Raw genomic sequence first — 18672 nt, forward strand, 5'->3', positions numbered from 1 at the left:
TCCCAAGGCTGTTGTGAGGGAGAAATGAGATAATATTTGTAAAGCATTTAGCACAGTGCTTATTAATGCTTACTCCCTGTCTCTCTCTTTCCAATCTGGCTCATCCCTGGGAGGGGGACTAAAATATGGGCAAACAAATCATGTTTTTGTAACACACAAATCTTTTTCCTTCCAGTAACCCTGTAAGGTGGTCTACAGTAGGACCATTAAAATTAGTATGTTTATGTATCTAAGACAACATGGTTTAGGGACTAGATCCGTGATTTAATTGGTATTCGAGGTCCCCAGTAAGGAAACTCTCTCTGTTGAGGCAGGTTGGCACCTTCTCTGCTGATGCTGAGTCTCAGAGCAGAGGTGTCAAACTCAAATAGAAATCGGGCCACTAATAATACATAAAGATTCCTGCGGGCAGAAAACTGACTTAGTTTTAAAATGCAATGTTATCTATGTTATATTGTATTTGTATTTATTTTGTTTAACATTTCCTAATCACATTTTACTCTGGTTTGGGCCCACTCTGAAGTGTTGTGGGCAGCATGTGATCCTAAGCCACTTTTTGACATCTCTGATCTTAGAGAATTGCCTAGAATCCTGAAAGGATAAGTTGCTTGTCCAAGGTCACACAGCCAATACGTTGAGGGGAGGAAGGGACTTGAACCTAGGTCTTCCTCGTCTGAAAACGGGCTCTCTATTCACTGCCTCTCTAACATCAGTGGATTTAGGTGATAACCCAGCAACTATTCATGCAGATTCTATTTCATTTTCTTTCAGCTTTTAATAGAACTTTCCTTCTTTAATTTTGTGAACTTGTGTGCTTGTAGGTGGAATCATTCTTGGTATTTCTGAGAGATTCTGCACAGGTATTTGCGGACCTGTAGGAAACCAAGAAGTCCCGTGATCCAGGTTCCCCATCGGTCCCGTAAGAGGGGATGACATTGACTGCTTGGGCCTAGGTGGTGGTAAACATAGAATTTGGAAGAAGAGTCCTATATAAGTGCTGAGCATCCCATTTACAAACAGATCTCTCCTAGTTTATTTAAAGAGGACTTAATGCTATGGGAGTAGAGGCTGTCAAAGACACCCTGATATTCTGTCCTAGGTTTTCCTATTTTCTTGGAGAAAGCACCCAAACAATTTGAATCTAGGAATTCCCCCCCACCTTCCCTGGGGCAAGTATCACAAATGGGGCCTGGGACAAGCATGCCTTCATTGGGTCTGAAATAGGAAGAGGGAAAATACGGGGTACTGACTCAAAAGTGCTATTGAGGGTGGAGAAGCCGTGTGAATAGAGAAAAAGAGACAGTCTCTCCAGTCTGCTATGTAGAAGCTTCCAATTTTCTCTATTTATTCTCACTAATTAAATGCTGAGACCTGCTTTTTTTTACACAATAAATACCTTCAAGTGTTGTCATCCACCTTTGAATTCAGTGCTCTAAGTCTGGTGCCCTGGGGCAAAGCCTTAGTCACATTTCCTGGTTACAACTCTAGGATCTAACAAGAAAAGTAGAGATCAATTAAAAAGTGGACCAAAAAAAAAAGTCTGCTATGACCATAGGTTTTTATTTGGGTAAAACCCAGAGTACTCATTTCAGGGAAAAACTACAGTATAAAAGTTATAATTTAGATAGTGGTTGTTGGTTTTTTTTTTAAGGAATTCAGATCCTGCCCCAGAAGTAAAATGGTATAGCAACAAAAATATGAGAGACAGCAAGGCAGAATAAAGACAGCCTGCCTTGGGGGTCAGGAAGGTCTGGATTCAAGTTCTGCCTCCAATATAAACTGGCTGTGTGACCTGGCCTTTAACTTCTCAGTGCCCCATGCAACTCTCAAGACTATAATTAGTAGAACCTGTACTAGCCTGTACCGGTAGAGTTAATTTCTTTATCAGGACTTCCTCATGCCAGTGAAATCACAGGTCCAGGTGAAAAACAATAATGACAACAAAAAGAATGATAAATCCTATTATAATAATATCATAATAAATCCAGACAACAGAGAATAGGTGTGAGTATATAAGTTTCTGTGGGTGGAGAAATTTATCTATTCTTTCTTATGGAATCGTAGACCCAGATCCAAAAGGGACCTTAAAACTTGTTTTGTTCAATCCCATCATTTTAAAGATATGGAAAATGAGGCCCATAGAGGTTGAGACAGCTAGGTGGCACAGAGGGTAGAGAGTTAGACTGGGAGTCACAAAGACCTGAATTCAAATCTGGCCTCAGTCATTTACTAGCTGTGTAACCCTGGGTAAGTCACCTGATGTTTGTCTGCCTCAGTGTCCTCAGCTATAAAATGGGGATAATAGTAGCACCTATCTCCCAGAGTTGTTATGAGGATAAAATGAGATACTATTTGTAAAAGCACTTTGTGAGCCATAAAGTACTATAAATGCTCACTATTTGTTATTAATATTGTTGATGATGATGTTATCTTAATTAGTGACTTAGCTAAGGTCACATAGGCAATAAGTGGCCAAATGGGTGGTTCAAATCTAGGGTCTGTAAAGGTAGCATTCTTTGTACTTAATGAGGTTTTGATCAGATATTACAGAAGGCGTTGTCCCTGAGCACGAGCTTGGTTATAGAGTTCCTTTTGGGGGTAGACAGAATGGACAAAGGAAGCAGGGCTGCTAAAGCCTGCTTGGGTTGGCGACATGCATTCCCTGGTATCCTCTCAGCTAGGCCACTCTAGCAAGCATGGACCTAGTCTGTCTACTGCTCAGGAACACGGCGGCTGGACAACTTGGGTCTGGGCCAGGTGTGTGATTGTCTTTTCTGTGTCTGCAGGGTGGTTCTGAATATCAAATCAGAGGACTTGGGTTCAAACATTACCTCTGTCACATAAATGCCGGTATGACCTTGGGCAAATACCTTCACCTCAGTTATTTCATCTGTAAAATAAGGGGATTGGAACAGAAGAGGGGTGTCTCTTCCATTTCTAAATCCAGGACCTTGTGAAATATACTTGTGTTTCACAGGGTGGGGAGCCTGCAGTCTCTAGGGTCCGGGTGAGGCCGCTGGCTCCCCACCCCTGTCCTAAACCATTTTGACCCATCAGTCTAGCAAAACAGATGAATGGGTTGGGCGGGGTTCTCCCTAGCATAAAAACTCAGGAGATATACAAAGCAAATCAAAAAAAATTCCTCCTGTTCCAGAGAGGACATTGTCGTGTGATTTGGAATCAGATGAGGAGAATCAGAGTATCTAATCCTTATGTAGCCAGTTTAGGAGAGTGAACCGTTTTTTCCTAGAGATGTATTCCCTGCTGGCTACATGTCTGAGAGACTGGAAGATATGAATCTTCCTTCCCACAGCCATCCATTGCATCCTAGGTGTGACTGTAGTAGCCTAATGTGATTTGTATAATTTCAAGCCCTTGCCGCAGGGAGATTCTTTGGGGATCTGTTCAGTTGTTAACAGTTGTGCTCAACTCTTTGTGACCCCATCTGGTGTTTTCTTATCAAAGACACTGGAGTGGTTTGCCATTTTCTTCTCCAGCTCATTTTACAGATGAGGAAACTGAGGCAAACAGGGTCAAGTGACCTGCCCAGGGTCACACAGCTAGTAAGTGTCTGAGGCCAGATTTGAAATCAGGAAAATGAGTCTTCCTGACTCCAGGCAGCCTGACTTTGGGGATTTAAGAGAGATAATTGGGGGGATATGGAATACTCTGCCAACTTCTAAACAAACGAGAAATAAATGCTCAGGTGGTAGACACCCTTCCAGGAAAGAAAGAACACTGAAATTTATGCTCTTCATATCTGAATCTGATATTGTGACTTGGACTCTCTTAGTACCAGAGACAAAAGTATGGCCTAATATGTTAAAACAAGGGAAGGGGGAGGGAATAAGCACTTACATAAAGCCAACTATGTATTGACCCTTTGTTAAATGCTTTACAAATATTGCCTTATTTGGTCCTCACAACAACCAAGGAGGGGAGCTGTTATTATCCCCATTTTGCAGTTGAGGTAAATGAGGCAGGGGGTCACACAGTAGTAAGTGTCTGAGGCTGGATTTGAACTCAGGTCTTCCTGACTCCTTGGGCAGCTAAGTAGCACAGTGGATAGATCACTGGGCCTGGAGTCAGGAAGACCTGAATTTAAATCCTGCCTTAGATACTTACTAGCTGAATGACTCTGGGCACTTAACCCTGTTTGACTCAGTTTTCTCATCTTTAAAATGAGCTACAGAAGGAAATGGCAAACCACTCCAGAATCTTTTTCAAGAAAACCCCAAATGGGGTCATGAAGAGTCAGACATGACTGAACAAGGACCAGCACTCTATCCACTGCAGAGCCTAATCACCAACGGTTATAGGATTATAAGATGTAGAATCAAAAGTGTATTTGGGGGAGAACATAACTGACTCCATTTTGTGTTCTCTTTGGTGTTACTACATTTCTTTCTTTTCCTCTGTGACACAATGTTATCAGGTGTCTTCTTCAGTACCTCTCTTTACAGTCACTTTACAGTTACAAAAGAAAACTCATAGGACTTTGAATAGTTTCAGGAACTCACCTCCTTCTCTAATAGTATCTATATTATATCTATCTATCTATCTATCAATCTTATCTATCTACCTATCTTCTATCATTTGTCTATCATCTACCTGTCTATCATTTATTTATTTATCTATCATCTATCTCTTTATCTATCTGTCTATCTTATGTCTATATCTATTTGTCTATCATTTATCTATCTCTATCATCTCTCTCTCTCTCTCTCTCTCTCTCTCTCTCTCTCTCTCTCTTTCTCTCTCTCTCATTTGTGGAATTGGTAGACACAACGTCCATCACCATTGATGGAGTACGTCATACTCTTGAGTGGATAAATAAACTGCAATGTACTTGTCCATAACCTGTAGTGGCTTATTTGTGCAGTGGCTAGCAAAGACATTGAAAATTTTCACAACAATAGATTTAGAGTGTAGGAAATGATTGATTTAGGTCTCTATTTTATTTAGACCCTTGGTTAGTATCATGCAGTTGAATTTGATTCCACTGGGGTAGTGTTTATTACTATTGTACTTCTCTACTGATATATAGTTAGTCAGTCTAGTGAATCCACTGATGAATAAATGACCAAGCCCAGTATGGTGGAGGTGATTCAATGGCATGGAAATCCTTGGAGCTATTTTTGGTTGTACCTCCACCCTTGTTATCCCCCTTGGCTAGGGAAATGGCCCTATGGCACTTGGCCAACAGATCCTATGACTACTTGACCAATAGGTGACTGTCTTCACACAGCAAGAGCTGCCTGTGAATCTATTCCCCAACTTATTGCCAAACATGGGGCCAATGGAAGACCATCAGATCTGCCCATATTTGAATATCTTCTACCAGCTAATCTATCTCAAGCATGAGATGAAGGGTCTCCTGGAAGGTCAAGATATAGGTTTATCAACCAATGAGATTATGTGTTTTACTTTGCCTCTTCTGTATCATCTGGGTAACAAGCATTATAAAACTAAGACTTTAAGGAAAGGGGACATCTCAGATTGTGAGGAAGATTTGAGGTCTATTTTATTAGAGGGGACCATAGACCCTTTAATAAAGTTCTATTGGCTCAGAGCTCTGCCTCAGTTTCTTTTATTATAGATTGAACAAGATTGACCCCACAAGAATTGTAAGATACCTTACAGATCATTGAATCTAACCACTCTTTCCCCCCACCCCAATTTCTTAAGAGGCAGCATGGTGTAATAGATAGGGTGTTGAAATATGGAATCAGGAAGACTGACCGAGGTTCAAATCTTCTCTAGTACCTGTATGATCCTAGGCAAGACATTTAACTACTCTGGGCTTCAGTTTTCTCATATCATATGAAGAAGCTTGGACTTGATGGCTTCTAAGGTTCCTTCTGCAGCTACATGGTGCAGTGGATAGAGTGCTGAACCTGGAGTCAGGAAGACCTGAGTTCAAATCCAGCTCAGACACTTACTAACTATGTGACTCTGGGCAAGTCACTTAACCCTGTTTGCTTCAGTTTTCTCATCTGTAAACTGAGCTGGAGAAGAAAATGGCAAACCACTGCAATGTCTTTGCTACGAAAACTCCAAATAGGGTCACAAACTGAACGAATGCATCCCAGCTAAGGTCCCTTTTAAGTTGAAATTTATGATACTGAGAACATATGTTCAGATATGGAAATGACACGTCCAGTCTGGAAAGGTTTCTGTGATGCCAGGGTTTGCAAGGTAGTAGCCAAGGAGAAAAGCCTTGCTGAGATGAGACATGGTCCTTAGTCTGGGAATACATCCTTAAAGCTGTAATGGAGGAAGGACAGTATCTCCCGTCATCTCCTTTCAGACTAGGTGAATGCTGGAGGTCTTCCCCTCTGTAGTAGATGGAGATGATACCAAAGGACAGAGGAAAGATTAGCTCTGACAGAGGGCTTAGCCATGCCTGAAAGTCATACCTGACATTTCTTGCTGGGAATGGTAAGCACTGAAAGAGAAGGTGGGATAAGGAGCAAGCTAAGTGACATGGCTGGAGGAATCACAGTGGGGCTCTGGGAACCCATCAGTGAGAATCACTGTGAACTGTGGGAGGTAAGGGTGGGGGAGCCACAAGGGGTAACCTGCCTCCCAGTGACTACAAGTGACTAAAAATATATACAGATCATCACTAAAGGATTATCATCGGAAGGCACATTTAAGAGCTGAGCTGTTTTTTTTTTCTATGTGCTGTAAGTGAAATTTGTTTCTTTTATTTTGCAACCAATGGGTTTTGCAAGTGGAGTCAATCTCAGTATAATGAGAGATGCTACACATGCATTTCTCTAGGTTTTTTAGATGGGGGATAGGAGACAAGAAAGGGAGAGAATCCCCTTAGGTGGACCTATGTCATAAGAGGATTTTTGACATGGGGGTTATATGCTTAGAAAGTAAAACCCTCTTATCCGGTGTTTTATTCATTAAAAAAATCCTCTATTAACTAGCGCTCCCAGCACATCCACAGCAGTGATAATTGATGTCAATAATTATGTCCCTGAGGCACTGTAAGGCTATGAAGGACTTCCTGAATCTTGAAAGATTTAATATTATTCAGCATAGTTTGAATGTTGTATTAGATTCTTATTCTTTGATAATTGGTAATTTATGGGGAAGCAGCATGATACAGATGAAAGAAAGTGACCTTTAAGGTCAGAGGATCTGAGTTCAAATCCTGCCTCTGACACTTGGTGACCTTGGGTAAGTCTTTACTTCCTTAGGCCTCAGTTTCCCCATCTGTAAAATGAGAGTTCTTTTCTTGTTCCAGATCTATAATCCTTTGTTTAACATAGATGGTAAATCTCCATTAAGCAGACCTGATTCCTGATTGGTGTTCATAAGAGTGAGTATGGTATACTATATGGAATGTGAGTATGGTGTCCTGGAAGAAACTGGGGAGAGATACAAAACAAAGGCCTAACTCACTTTCCTGAAAACTTCCCTAATTACTCCACCCCACAGAAATATCTTCCTCCTTGGAACTTTTCTGGCACTTAATATCTGTATTCATTTGGCTCTCAGCATTTGTTGTTTGGGGACAATCTATCACACGGTTTCCTTAATATCATCATTTAACTTTTTTAAGTGTGTGTATCTCATCGCTTTGGCTTCAGAGTAAAAGACTTTAGAGGAATCACCAGGTAGCAAACTTCTTCGTAATCCCTATAGTACATATGACCACATTATAAGCATGGCAGGCAATCAACAAATATTTGTCATGATGAAATTCACAGGATCATAGATTTAGAGCTGGAAGGGACATAATAATCATTGCATCCCTCATTTTGTACCTGAAGAAGCTGAGATGCAGAGAGATTAAGTAACTCACCCAGGATCACACAGCTGATTAAATAGCTGAGGCAGTATCTGAATCCAGGTTTTCATGACTCCAAATCAGCCTTTTATTCAGCACACCATAGTACCTCTGCCTACTCACTCATCCCTATTGATCAGGTATAACATCAGTCAAGAGTCAATTGATGAGTCAAATTGACACCTTTACTATTGTGTCCAGAGTCAGCAAGTAAGTCAGTGAAGAATATAAAATGGAACTAAACTCTAATCCTAATCTAGTGTTGCATACAATAGTCCACATTTCCTATGTTTTCACACTTCTAGATCTCTGAACATACAGTTCTTTTACCTGAGAATGCCCTTTCCCAACATTACTACCTTTTAAAATCCTCCCTGTCTTTTAAGCCTACATCAACTGTTACCTTGCTCATGAAGCCTTTTTTACAATAGTATTTTATTTTTTTCCAATTACATGTAAAGATAATTTTTAACATTCATTTTTTAAAAATTTGAGTTTCAAATTTTCTCCCTTCCTCTCCTCTCCTTTCCCTAAGATGGTAAGCAATTTGACTTAGGTTACATATGTGCAATCAAGTAAACTATATTTCCGTATTAGTCATGCTGTGAAAGAAGAAACAGAGAAAATAAAAAAATCATGAAAAAATAAAGTGAAAATAGTATGCTTCAGTCTGCATTCAGACTCCATAGTTCTTTCTCTGGATGTGGATGGCATTTTCCATCATGTGTCTTTTGGAATTATCTTGGATCATTGTATTGCTGAGAGTAGCTAAATCATTCATAGTTGATTGTTTTACAATGTTACTGTGTAAAATGTTTTCCTGGTTCTGCTCACTTCACTTTGCATCAATTCATGTCAGTCTTTCCAGGTTTTCATGAAGACCTTTCCAATCCTCGCACTCAATCAGATGTGTTATCTCACTCCAGCATCCTTTGTTTCAAACCTTTCTTATGATGCTGATCACATTCTGCCTTATATAATAATAATCATAATAATGGTAATATTTATATAGTACCTACTATGTGCCAGAAACTGTACTGTTTTACAAACATTGTCTCGTTTGCTCTCAACTGATTAAAAAGAAAAGATTGTGTGGTACAGTGGAAAGAATGCTAGATTCAGGCCGGTGGACCTGCGTTCAAATCCCACCTCTGATACTTATTAGCTACGTGACCATAGACAAGTCACAGCATCTGAGTCTCTACTTCCTCACCAATAAAATGAGTATAAGAATATCTCTGGAACCTGTGTTATAGGATTGTTGTTAGCCTCCATCAAATAGCTTCCTGTAAAGCAACCTCTAAAATGCTACTCATGTGTATTTTCATGATTATTTATTTACCTTCCTTATTTCTATACTAAATTGTGAGCACCTTGAGGTCAGGAATGTGTCTTGCTCAATTTTCTTTCCCAAGGCCCAGCCTGGATCCTTGATTCTTAATATGTATTTGTTCAGTTGCATACTAAAATAACTTCATCTACTATTCCCTTCTGTTAATGAAGAAGAATGCTATATAAAATATTTTGCTTTAGCTTAATGAACTTATAATTCAAAAAATCTTGCTTAATAAAGAAAGGAATTTTTCATCAGAGTCTTTTGGAACTAAATGATATTTTCTAAAATGCTACAAGCTAACAGCTTGGGTGAAGAAGAAAACGCTAACCAAATAGTAAATTCTGGATGGAGCTTTCTTATTTCCCCCCCAAAATGTACCAAATTCAGTATTTTCTGCGTAATCAGATAAATAATCTTCTAGTGTACATTTCATGACATTTATTCACATCCTTTCTGCTCATCATTCTTTGGCATGACCAGTAGAAAGTCCAGCTGTTTGCTCATGAAGGATCACAGTTTATTTGAGGCTTGCTGCAGAATAATCAATGTTCCCCATCTCTTATATAATCTGCTTTTTCTTTGTATCCCCGGTGCCTAGCACAGTGTCCTGCTCTTTGTGTGTGTTGAACTGTGCAGAATATCCAGATGGAAATGGAAAAACTCAAGCTTAAAATGTCAAATGTTTCCAAACATTTGGCAAAGCATAGCCAAAACATCTGGATTCTTGACTGGATTTTTCTACTTTCATCCTCATCTTTGGTGTTGGGTGAAAACAGCTTAAGATTGAATTTGCATATGGAACTAAACTGTCATCAAAGAATTATAAGCAAAAGGCCATGCTTGAGTCACCCAGGACAGCCCTAGGAGAATCAGCAGCAAATTGCTCATATCCTGGGGATGCCAAGAGACATAATCATGTCCTCCATCCCAATATGCCCTGAGAGAATGAGAGCTTTCTTTATGCTGCTGATTTCCTCTTTGCACACCAAGGAGGAAAGTTTGGTTAGAGAAAAGCAATACCTAAATGGTGAACTAATAAGTTGTTGGTGCACCCTGCTCCCCATATATCTTTTTTTTTTTTTGGCCACAAAACTTCTTCCTATAAACTCAACAGAGAATATTTCCCTGGCTTGGCTTAAGCCCCACTGAGCTTCATCACTGTGGTTTGGATCATGAGACCATAGATAGAGAGCTGAAAGGGATCTGAGAGGCTATTCAGTTCAACCCCTTCATTTTCCAGCTAAGGAAACTGAGGTCAAGTGACTTGTCTAATGTCATAGACTTAGCAAGTGGCATCAAAAATCAAACCCATTCGGGGCAGCTAGGTGGCACAGTGGATAGAGCACTGACCCTAGAGGACCTGAGTTCAAATACGGCCTCAGACACTTTGCTCTTTCTAGCTGTGTGACCCTGGGCAAGCCACTTAATCCCGTTGCCTAGCAAAAGCAAACAAACAAAAAAAAATCAAACTGATTCTCTAAGCTGGAATTATAAAATTTTTAACAGAATTTATAAATATGGGGATGAATTTGTGTCTTATTATTAATTTATTTTCATATAGCTATTTATTCAGTTTATTCACTGTTTCTATTTAGTTAATTATTATTATTAGTTTCAATATGTATGTGAATTGTATCATACTTTAAATACAAATATTTAAATTCAAAGACAACTAGAATGAAAGAAAATGACTTAAAGTTAAGGGAATCCTTCCTTAAAGGGAAGAATTGTATTGTTTTTCCTTCTAAATAATATATTACTCTTAATTTGTAGGAGGCAGCAGAGTGAAAAGAAAGAGGGAAGAAAGTAAGGAAGTAAAGAAAGAAAAAGAAAGAGAGAAAGTGTCAATAAACATTAAAAATACACAGAAGAGAGCGGAAGGAAATTCAGAAGGAGAGATAGCCAGGGAAGTGTTTCTACTATTGTGTTAAATTTAACATATGCCTTAAAAAAAACCCAACCTATACATAATAGGGATTCACAATTTCATATAAAAATCTCTTTTTTGTTTGTTTGTTTGTTCATTTGTTTTGGCTAGGCAGTGGGGTTAAGTGACTTGCCCAGAGTCACACAGCTAGTAAGCGTTATGTATCTGACCTAGACTCAGGTACTCCTGAATCCAGGGCCGGTGCTCTATCCACTGCGCTACCTAGCTGCCCCTGAAATCTCTTTTTTTGTTGTTGTTATTTGTACGCAGACAGGTTCATATCTGTTAAGTTCATAATACAATTTTTTAAAGGATTTATAGGATTCAATTCCTACAGTATATGTCCATTCCTTGTTCACTGTACAAGGTTAGCTTACCACATACAGAAAATCAAATGCTAAGTTAATATTTGTAGATTCTCTAAAACTGATGTGATTCTCCATGTCTTTTCCGACCTTTTACCACCATTACTGTCAAAGAACAAGAGGCTGGCAGAACTGAGGGGTCATTAAGCATTTTACTGTCTCCCATGGTTTCCATGGGCAAAGAATTCATCATCCATTGGCTACCCTACTTGTGACTCGCTTTTCTATACTTAGCTAGGTTGGATTTCAGAAAGCAGAAGCCATCTATTACTAGGCCATGGATTCTCCTGGAGGCCTTTCCAGCATGGCAAAGAACCTGCAGAGCTTGTGTTCCATTAATAGCCATCCTGAAGCTTTGGGATTATACTTTATGAAATAAAGGAAAGACATCTTGGGACTATGGAAAAACACACTGGCTTTGGAGCCAGGGAACCTGGTTTTTAGCCTCAGATCCACCGTTTCATGCCCATGTGATCTTAGGTACTTGATTTACCCTTTCAGGTCTTTGGAAATGAGAGGGGTTGTCCTAGATGATTTCTTAGATCCCTTCAGGCTCTAAACTGATGCAACTATAGATAATAGAATAAATCTGTTCTACAGGAATTTTCAGAAGTATGTCTATACCATTTCATAGTAGAAGCATTTGAGGGATGTACCTCTATCAAACCACATACAATTAAAACATAATTTCAGGGGGCAGCTAGGTGGCACAGTGGATAGAGCATGGGCCCTAGAGTCAAGAGACCTGAGTTAAAATCCAGCCTCAGACACTTACTAGCTATGTGATCCTGGGCAAGTCACTTAACCCTGATTGCCTCCAAAAAAAATTTATGATTTTTTAAAACCAAAACAACCCTATAAATTAGGCTCAATAAACATAGATTCAGAGCTGGAAGGAATCTTAGAGACCATCAGATCCAACCATCTTGTTTTACAGATAAGGAGACTGAGGCACAGATAGGGTGACCTTGCCCAACGTCACACAGTTAGTAAGTGTCTAAAGCAAGACATGAATCGAGGTGTTCCTGAACTAAAGTTCAATGCCGTATGTTGACTATATCCTGCTTTCTCTTACTCAGTCCAGAATTAGACTGCACATCAGGTGATTCACATTCCCTGTGAGTTATAGGGAGAGAGGCATCTATCTTCTGTGCCCCTCCCAAATCATTTGGGGACTGTGCCTTCCCAGCTGGAAAATCATTGATTGTCTTACTGAAAGCTCCCCACAAAACATCACTGGTGATTTTTGTTTGTTTGTTTGTTTTAAGGGCCCAAGATTCAAGACACCAGAGATGTTCAGCCTTGGCCTAAATTGACGTTGGGGTCCGGTACCTGAACATGGCAATTTCTCTTTGCTTTGCATTTTGAACCTATTGACCTACAGAACTGTGTTGAGTATTAAAAAGTACATTTTTTCCTCTCTAGAGGAAGAGAAAAAAAACAGTGTTAATTTGAATTTGACAATTCTCTTGAAGCATAACAGGTATTCCTCCCTTCATAATGGAGTTTTAGACTTCACAGATATCATTGTGCTGCCTGCATTTGAGGATTTCTAAGACTCTGAGCCTCAGGGAAGATTTTATTAAGGAAAATCCCCAATCTCTCCCCCCTTGAGCTTTATCTTTGACATTTTCATATTGTTTCCAGTCCAAGTAGGCTTCATGAATCTAAGCGATTTGGGGCTGCTTTGCCTGAGTTCATTTCTTTATTCATTACTGTCCAAACTCAGCAACACAGTTATTTCTCCTTCTCCCTCTTCAGCTGTTAAATTTATTTCTTGGCATTACCCAAGAGAGGGACTGACCAGGGCCCAGGAAAAGAGCCCCAGCTCACTCCCCTTGGGTAAAATTCCAAGCTAACCTCAAAGCATAGTTTAAGGGGTCTTAAAGGACTTTTCTGATCTCATCAGCTGTTGGTATTCTCTCCTTGTTGAAACTATTTGGCATATGCTTATTTGCTCAATTCAGTCATTTTTTCAGTCATGTTCCAACTCTTCTTGATCCCATTTGGGGTTTTCTTAGCAAAGATACTGGAGTGGTTTGCCATTTCCTTCTGCAGCTCATTTGACAGATGAGGAAACTGGGGCAAACAGAGTGAAGTGATTTGCCCAGGGTCACATAGCTAGTAAGTGTCTGAGGTCAGATTTGAACACAGGTCCTCCTGACTCTAGGGCCAGCATTATATCCACTGCTCCACTTAGCATAACCCATGCTTATTTGTAGGCCCACTGTATTGCTCCACTGCCCCTCCTCCAGTAGAATGTAAGCCCTTTGAAGGCAAAGATCATGTTTAATTTTTTCCCCTTTCTCCCTAAGACCTACAAAAAACATTATTGGTCTTAAAAAGTGTATGCTGAACTGCACTGGACTGAATGATATTCAGAGATATCCCTCTACAGATGAGCTTAGGAATAGCTAAGACAATAGCTTGTCTTAGGCCCTAATTCTATAATACTACAACACACTCATGTTTTCTTCCATGGGCTCTGGAAAGGATAAACATGGAGCCAAGTCACAGACAAAGAAGGTAAAATGGTATGAGAATGGGGCGGCTAGGTGGTGCAATGGATAGAGTGCCAGGCCTGGACTCAGGAGGACCTGAGTTCAAATACAGCCTCAGACACTTGACACTTATTAGCTGTGTGACCTTGGGCAAGTCACTTAACCCCATTACCCAGCCAAAACACACACACACAACACACACACACACACACACACACAAATGTTATAAGAGGGTGACATACCCAAGCTGCAGCCCAGGCATCCTTCTTCACAAGGCATGCAGTCTTCGTAGTCTGGATCTCTCACTTCCCCTAGACAGCAGATGAATTGAAAGTGTTGAACTCATTTTTAATCAAGTGGAAGGACACTAATGGCTTGGAAAATCTATTGTTAAGTAATTTCTTTTTTAGCAATCAGCCAAGTAATTAAGAAGCTGATAACCCCTTTCTAGGATGTATATGTTACTCCCTTTTTACTTCCTTATATTAATTTAGAAGATTAGATCAGCTGGATTGAATGAAATGGGGGAAAAAAAGTTTGGATTTATGCGTGACAACTGGACTTACAATCCAGTTGGTGGACTTATTAAAAAAATAGACATGCCACTGGGAATGCAAAAGCACTCAGCATGGAAATGAACAGTTTTATCTACCCCTTCAAACAAGAACCTTTTCATTTGCTTTAAGTCCTCAAACACATAGGAAAAAAATAACTTCCTTAATCATTCTACTTGCTAGAGTGCTTTTCATCAGGAGAATTCTTAGTCATTATTCATTGAACTGAAGATATTCATAGTACAAAGGAAAGAAATCACTTCAAAAATTTAAAAAAAAAAAGACTCTGAGTCCCACTTTCCCCAGGCCACAGAACAAACTATAAGGATGGGTTGACACAGGCTGGCAATGGGAAGCTGGAATTTATAGGGCACTGACAGTACTAAGTTTGTTTAGTTGTTTTTCATTCCTATAGTACTGAGTTTTTGTTGTTCAGCCATGTCTGACTCTCTGTGACCCCATTTTGGGGTTTTCTTGGCAGAGATACTGGAGTGGTTTGCTATTTCTTTTCCAGCTCATTTTACAGATGAGGAAATTGAAGTAAACAGGGTGACGTGACTTGCCCAGAGTCAGTACTGAGTTTAGCATTAGTTAGAATAGGAAGTTACCAGATGATGTCCTTCTCCTTGGTGGCTATCCTCCAGGGGAGCCCTTCCATGGCCCTACCCGAGCCTGCTTTCTCTCTAGATGGTAACCTCCTCAGCAGGCTTCATGGAAGTCCCTCTTTCTAAGAGTTCTGTGTTTCAAGGTGTGAAGAGTACCCTTGGGCTTACTCCCACATCTACTCAAAGGAACTTGTCTTACCATGTTCATTCGATGGCACCTTTTTTGCCGTTTACCTTAGGGAGCCAAAATGGCTAGTTTTGGCCCTGGAAGCATTTTTTTATGAGGGTAGTCCCACTTTACTTAGTGTGTCATACACTAGCACCTTGTTAGAGGAATACAGAGAGCTTTGTGAACATTGGTAGAACATAAAGGGAGGTAGAGTACCGAATGGTTTAATGGGTCACATGTTGGATTTGGGGTTGGGAAGGGCTGGGTTCAAATTCTGACTTAGCCCCTTACTAGTTCTATGACCTTGAGTAAATCCCTTAACCTCTCTGATCTTGTTTTCTCATCTGTAAAATGGGGATAATAGAAACTACCTCATAGAGCTATTGCAAAGATTAAAAGTGAGAATATATGTAAAGAGTTTTAGAAACTTTAAAGTGATTGTTTAAATGTGAGCTGTTATTTAAAAGCTTTTGAGGACACATGTTTACTTTTTTGTTTGTTTTTATATTTCCAGCACCTGATACAGTGCCCTGCAAATAGTGAGCTCTCAATTAATGCTTGCTGAATAAATGAAGTGCTTTCTCTCCATAGATGGGGTCCATGGCTGATTCCTCTCCAGGCAATAGAAGCCAAGCCTCCTGACACCAAGTAAGTGAGAAGGTAATGTATCTGTATGGAGGAGGGAGGAGAGATTTGGGAGAAAAGAGGAGAGTGAAATCATCATCTCCACTTTATACATAGGAAAGCAAAATGTGGTGGGGCACACTGTCACCTGAAGCATTAGCGCTTGGGTCAAGGATGGAGAGCTCCCACTGGAGTTGGCTTACCTTCTCTGCATTCTAACTTCTGGCAGGTGTTGTTTGAGGGTAAGATGTAGAATCCTTGCAAACATCGAGTGCAGTAAGAAGAGCTAGTGCAGAGCTCGCAGTTCTCAGGGCAGGGCAGGCAGGTGTTGTCAGAATGGTGGTACCCAGCAGGGCAACCTTCTCGGCACTCACCCATGTACAGGAAGCGTTTCTTCCCATGCTTGTCTGAGCAGCACAGGAGAAGAGAAGAGAGGGCAAAGATGAGGGAGGGGGGATAGTCACCAAACCTCTCTAATATATCAGAAAGAAAAAAATGCCTTACCTCCCAGGAGAGCACAAAAATAAAAGTTGCTTTAATAGGAATCTCATTATTTTTAAGCCTGTACATGTCACATGGAAAGAACAATGAGATCTGGGTTCTAGTCCTACCTCCAACATTTATTATCTGTGTGACTACGAGCAAATCATTTAATTTCCTTGGGCCTTGCTTTCCTCTTCTATGAAATGGATGGAATAATAATTGTAGTATCTACTTTACAGGATTGTTGTGGGGATAAATGAGCTAATGTATTCAAAGTACTGTGCAAAATGTAAAACAACTCTGTTACTCTCAGCTATTATTATTACTACTACTACTAATAGTACTACTAATCATAGTAGTAGGTAGTAGTAGTAGTAGTAGTAGAAGTAGTAGTAGAAGTAGAAGTAGTACTAATTCTCATCCAAAAGATATGTATGGCTTAGTGGAGAGAATGCTGTATTTCAACATACAATAAGCATTTAATATGTGTCTACTATTTGCCAGGGGCTAGGTCAGGCACTGAGGCTGCAATGAGGAAAACTGAAGTAGTCCTTGTCTTAAGGAACTTACATTCTATTAGAAGGAAATAACATACAGGTTGTTTTTGTTGAGTTGTGTCCTACTCTTTGTGACCCCATTTGGGGTTTTCTTGGCAAAGATACTCAAGTGATTTGCCATTTCCTTCCCCAGCTCATTTTACAGATGAGGAAACTGAGGCAAACAGGACTAAATGACTTGCTGAGCGTCACGCAGCTAGTAAGTGGCTGAGGGCAGATTTGAACTCACAAAGATGACTCTGTCCGGTTCCAAACCCAATGCTCTGTACCACTTAGCTATCCCTGAAGTATAATAAATGTTACTAAATTACAAAAAAAAATCCCACTAATATTTAAAAGGTTAATTATTTTAAAAAATTTAAAATTAGCATGTTTCTTATTAAATTTCAACATAAACACCACCTTATGCTCTGTTTTGCTCTAGTCCATTTTTGAACTTGGTAAAGATTCTCATCAGCTGCTGTTCAGTGACTGAAAGGATTGTATTTGTAATCCTAGCTTTAAGCTCATCCAAAGAATAAGGATTTGATGCACAAATGATAGCTCTGATGAAACTCCTCAAGAAAAACTTGAATGGAGCTCAATTAGGTGACCAAGGTGGCCAAAGAGGGGACCTACCTCTACCAATCCACAGGAGGTCTGAGAAAGGGTCATCCAGAAATTGCAATGCATAATGACAGGTTGCCCCTTGTTGTTAAAATTAAAAACGTACTATTCAAAATTTGCAAAATTAAGTATAAAAGCAACTTAAAGAATTAAACTTTCAAATTACATTTTTTACAAGTTTGGACGATTTCTGCTTCTGAAGTTTTTAAAATTTAAAACAGCACCAAAACTTTTGGGATGTGCTGTGTATGTATCTTAGTATATGTGTATCTACCTACACCTATGGTCAGACCTGTGATTTCACCATATAGACAATTTCCATTGAGGAATCTCCTTCTACCAGTGCCCATGGGACACCAGCTCTGTAATTTGTGGTCTCAGAGAGATGCCCACGTAGCACGAAGAAATTCAATGGATTGCCCATGGTCACATAGCTAACATATTACAAGCAGAACTTGAACTCAGTTCTTGATTTTGAGGCTAGCTCTCTGTCTTCACTATGTCAAGCTGTTTCTCAAAAGCAAAATATATAAAAAATAGTTTGTGACTAGCCAGAGGCAGAGTACGCGAAATGGGGAATAGAGGATAAGGGTTCATTTTTGGTTTTTGGCCCATGGTCATACAGTTAATCCGGGTTAGAGTCAGGATTTGAAACCGAGTCTTTCAGAAACCAAGATCAGTCCTTTAGTCACAATACCACACCCCCTTTTGTACAGTATCATTGGAAAACAATGATTTATTTACGTGCATAAACCCATGTAGGCAGCGAGAGAAAAATCCCATGTACACATTTGCACCTTGGCTGATTTTCCAATTTGCCTGATTGCGCACACCATGAGGAATGTGTGTGCTTGTGTGTGTGTGTGTGTGTGTGTGTGTGTGTGTGTGTATGTGTGTGAAATATCTCCTCTTTATGAGCTCACATATTAAAAAATTACAAAAAGCCTAGACTAGATTGCTTTATAAAATATCACATAACTTCCAGGAAGACTTATAGGAAGTACAGCAGTACAAATTCATCATACGTAATAAATTTTTAAAATGGATTAAGAATATATTTCAAAGGGAATTTAAAAGCATCTTAAGCTTTAATCTAATGTCTAGAAACCTAGCATTAAAGAACTTAAATAAAGGAAAT

The 18672-nt window shown here is 39.7% G+C and overlaps 1 protein-coding gene across 1 annotated transcript in view; it reads right to left on the bottom strand.

The window, feature by feature from the left end:
- Positions 1-18672, bottom strand: part of PCSK5 (proprotein convertase subtilisin/kexin type 5) — a 619005-nt gene that overhangs the window by 92386 nt on the left and 507947 nt on the right. The window contains 2 exon segments of the mRNA XM_021008523.2: positions 14179-14247; positions 16092-16295. Coding sequence (XP_020864182.1) covers positions 14179-14247; positions 16092-16295 — 273 coding nt within the window.

The sequence above is a fragment of the Phascolarctos cinereus genome, unplaced genomic scaffold (genome assembly GCF_003287225.1).
Source record: "Phascolarctos cinereus isolate Bilbo 61053 unplaced genomic scaffold, phaCin_HiC Scaffold_4;HRSCAF=312, whole genome shotgun sequence".
NCBI classification, from domain to species: domain Eukaryota; kingdom Metazoa; phylum Chordata; class Mammalia; order Diprotodontia; family Phascolarctidae; genus Phascolarctos; species Phascolarctos cinereus.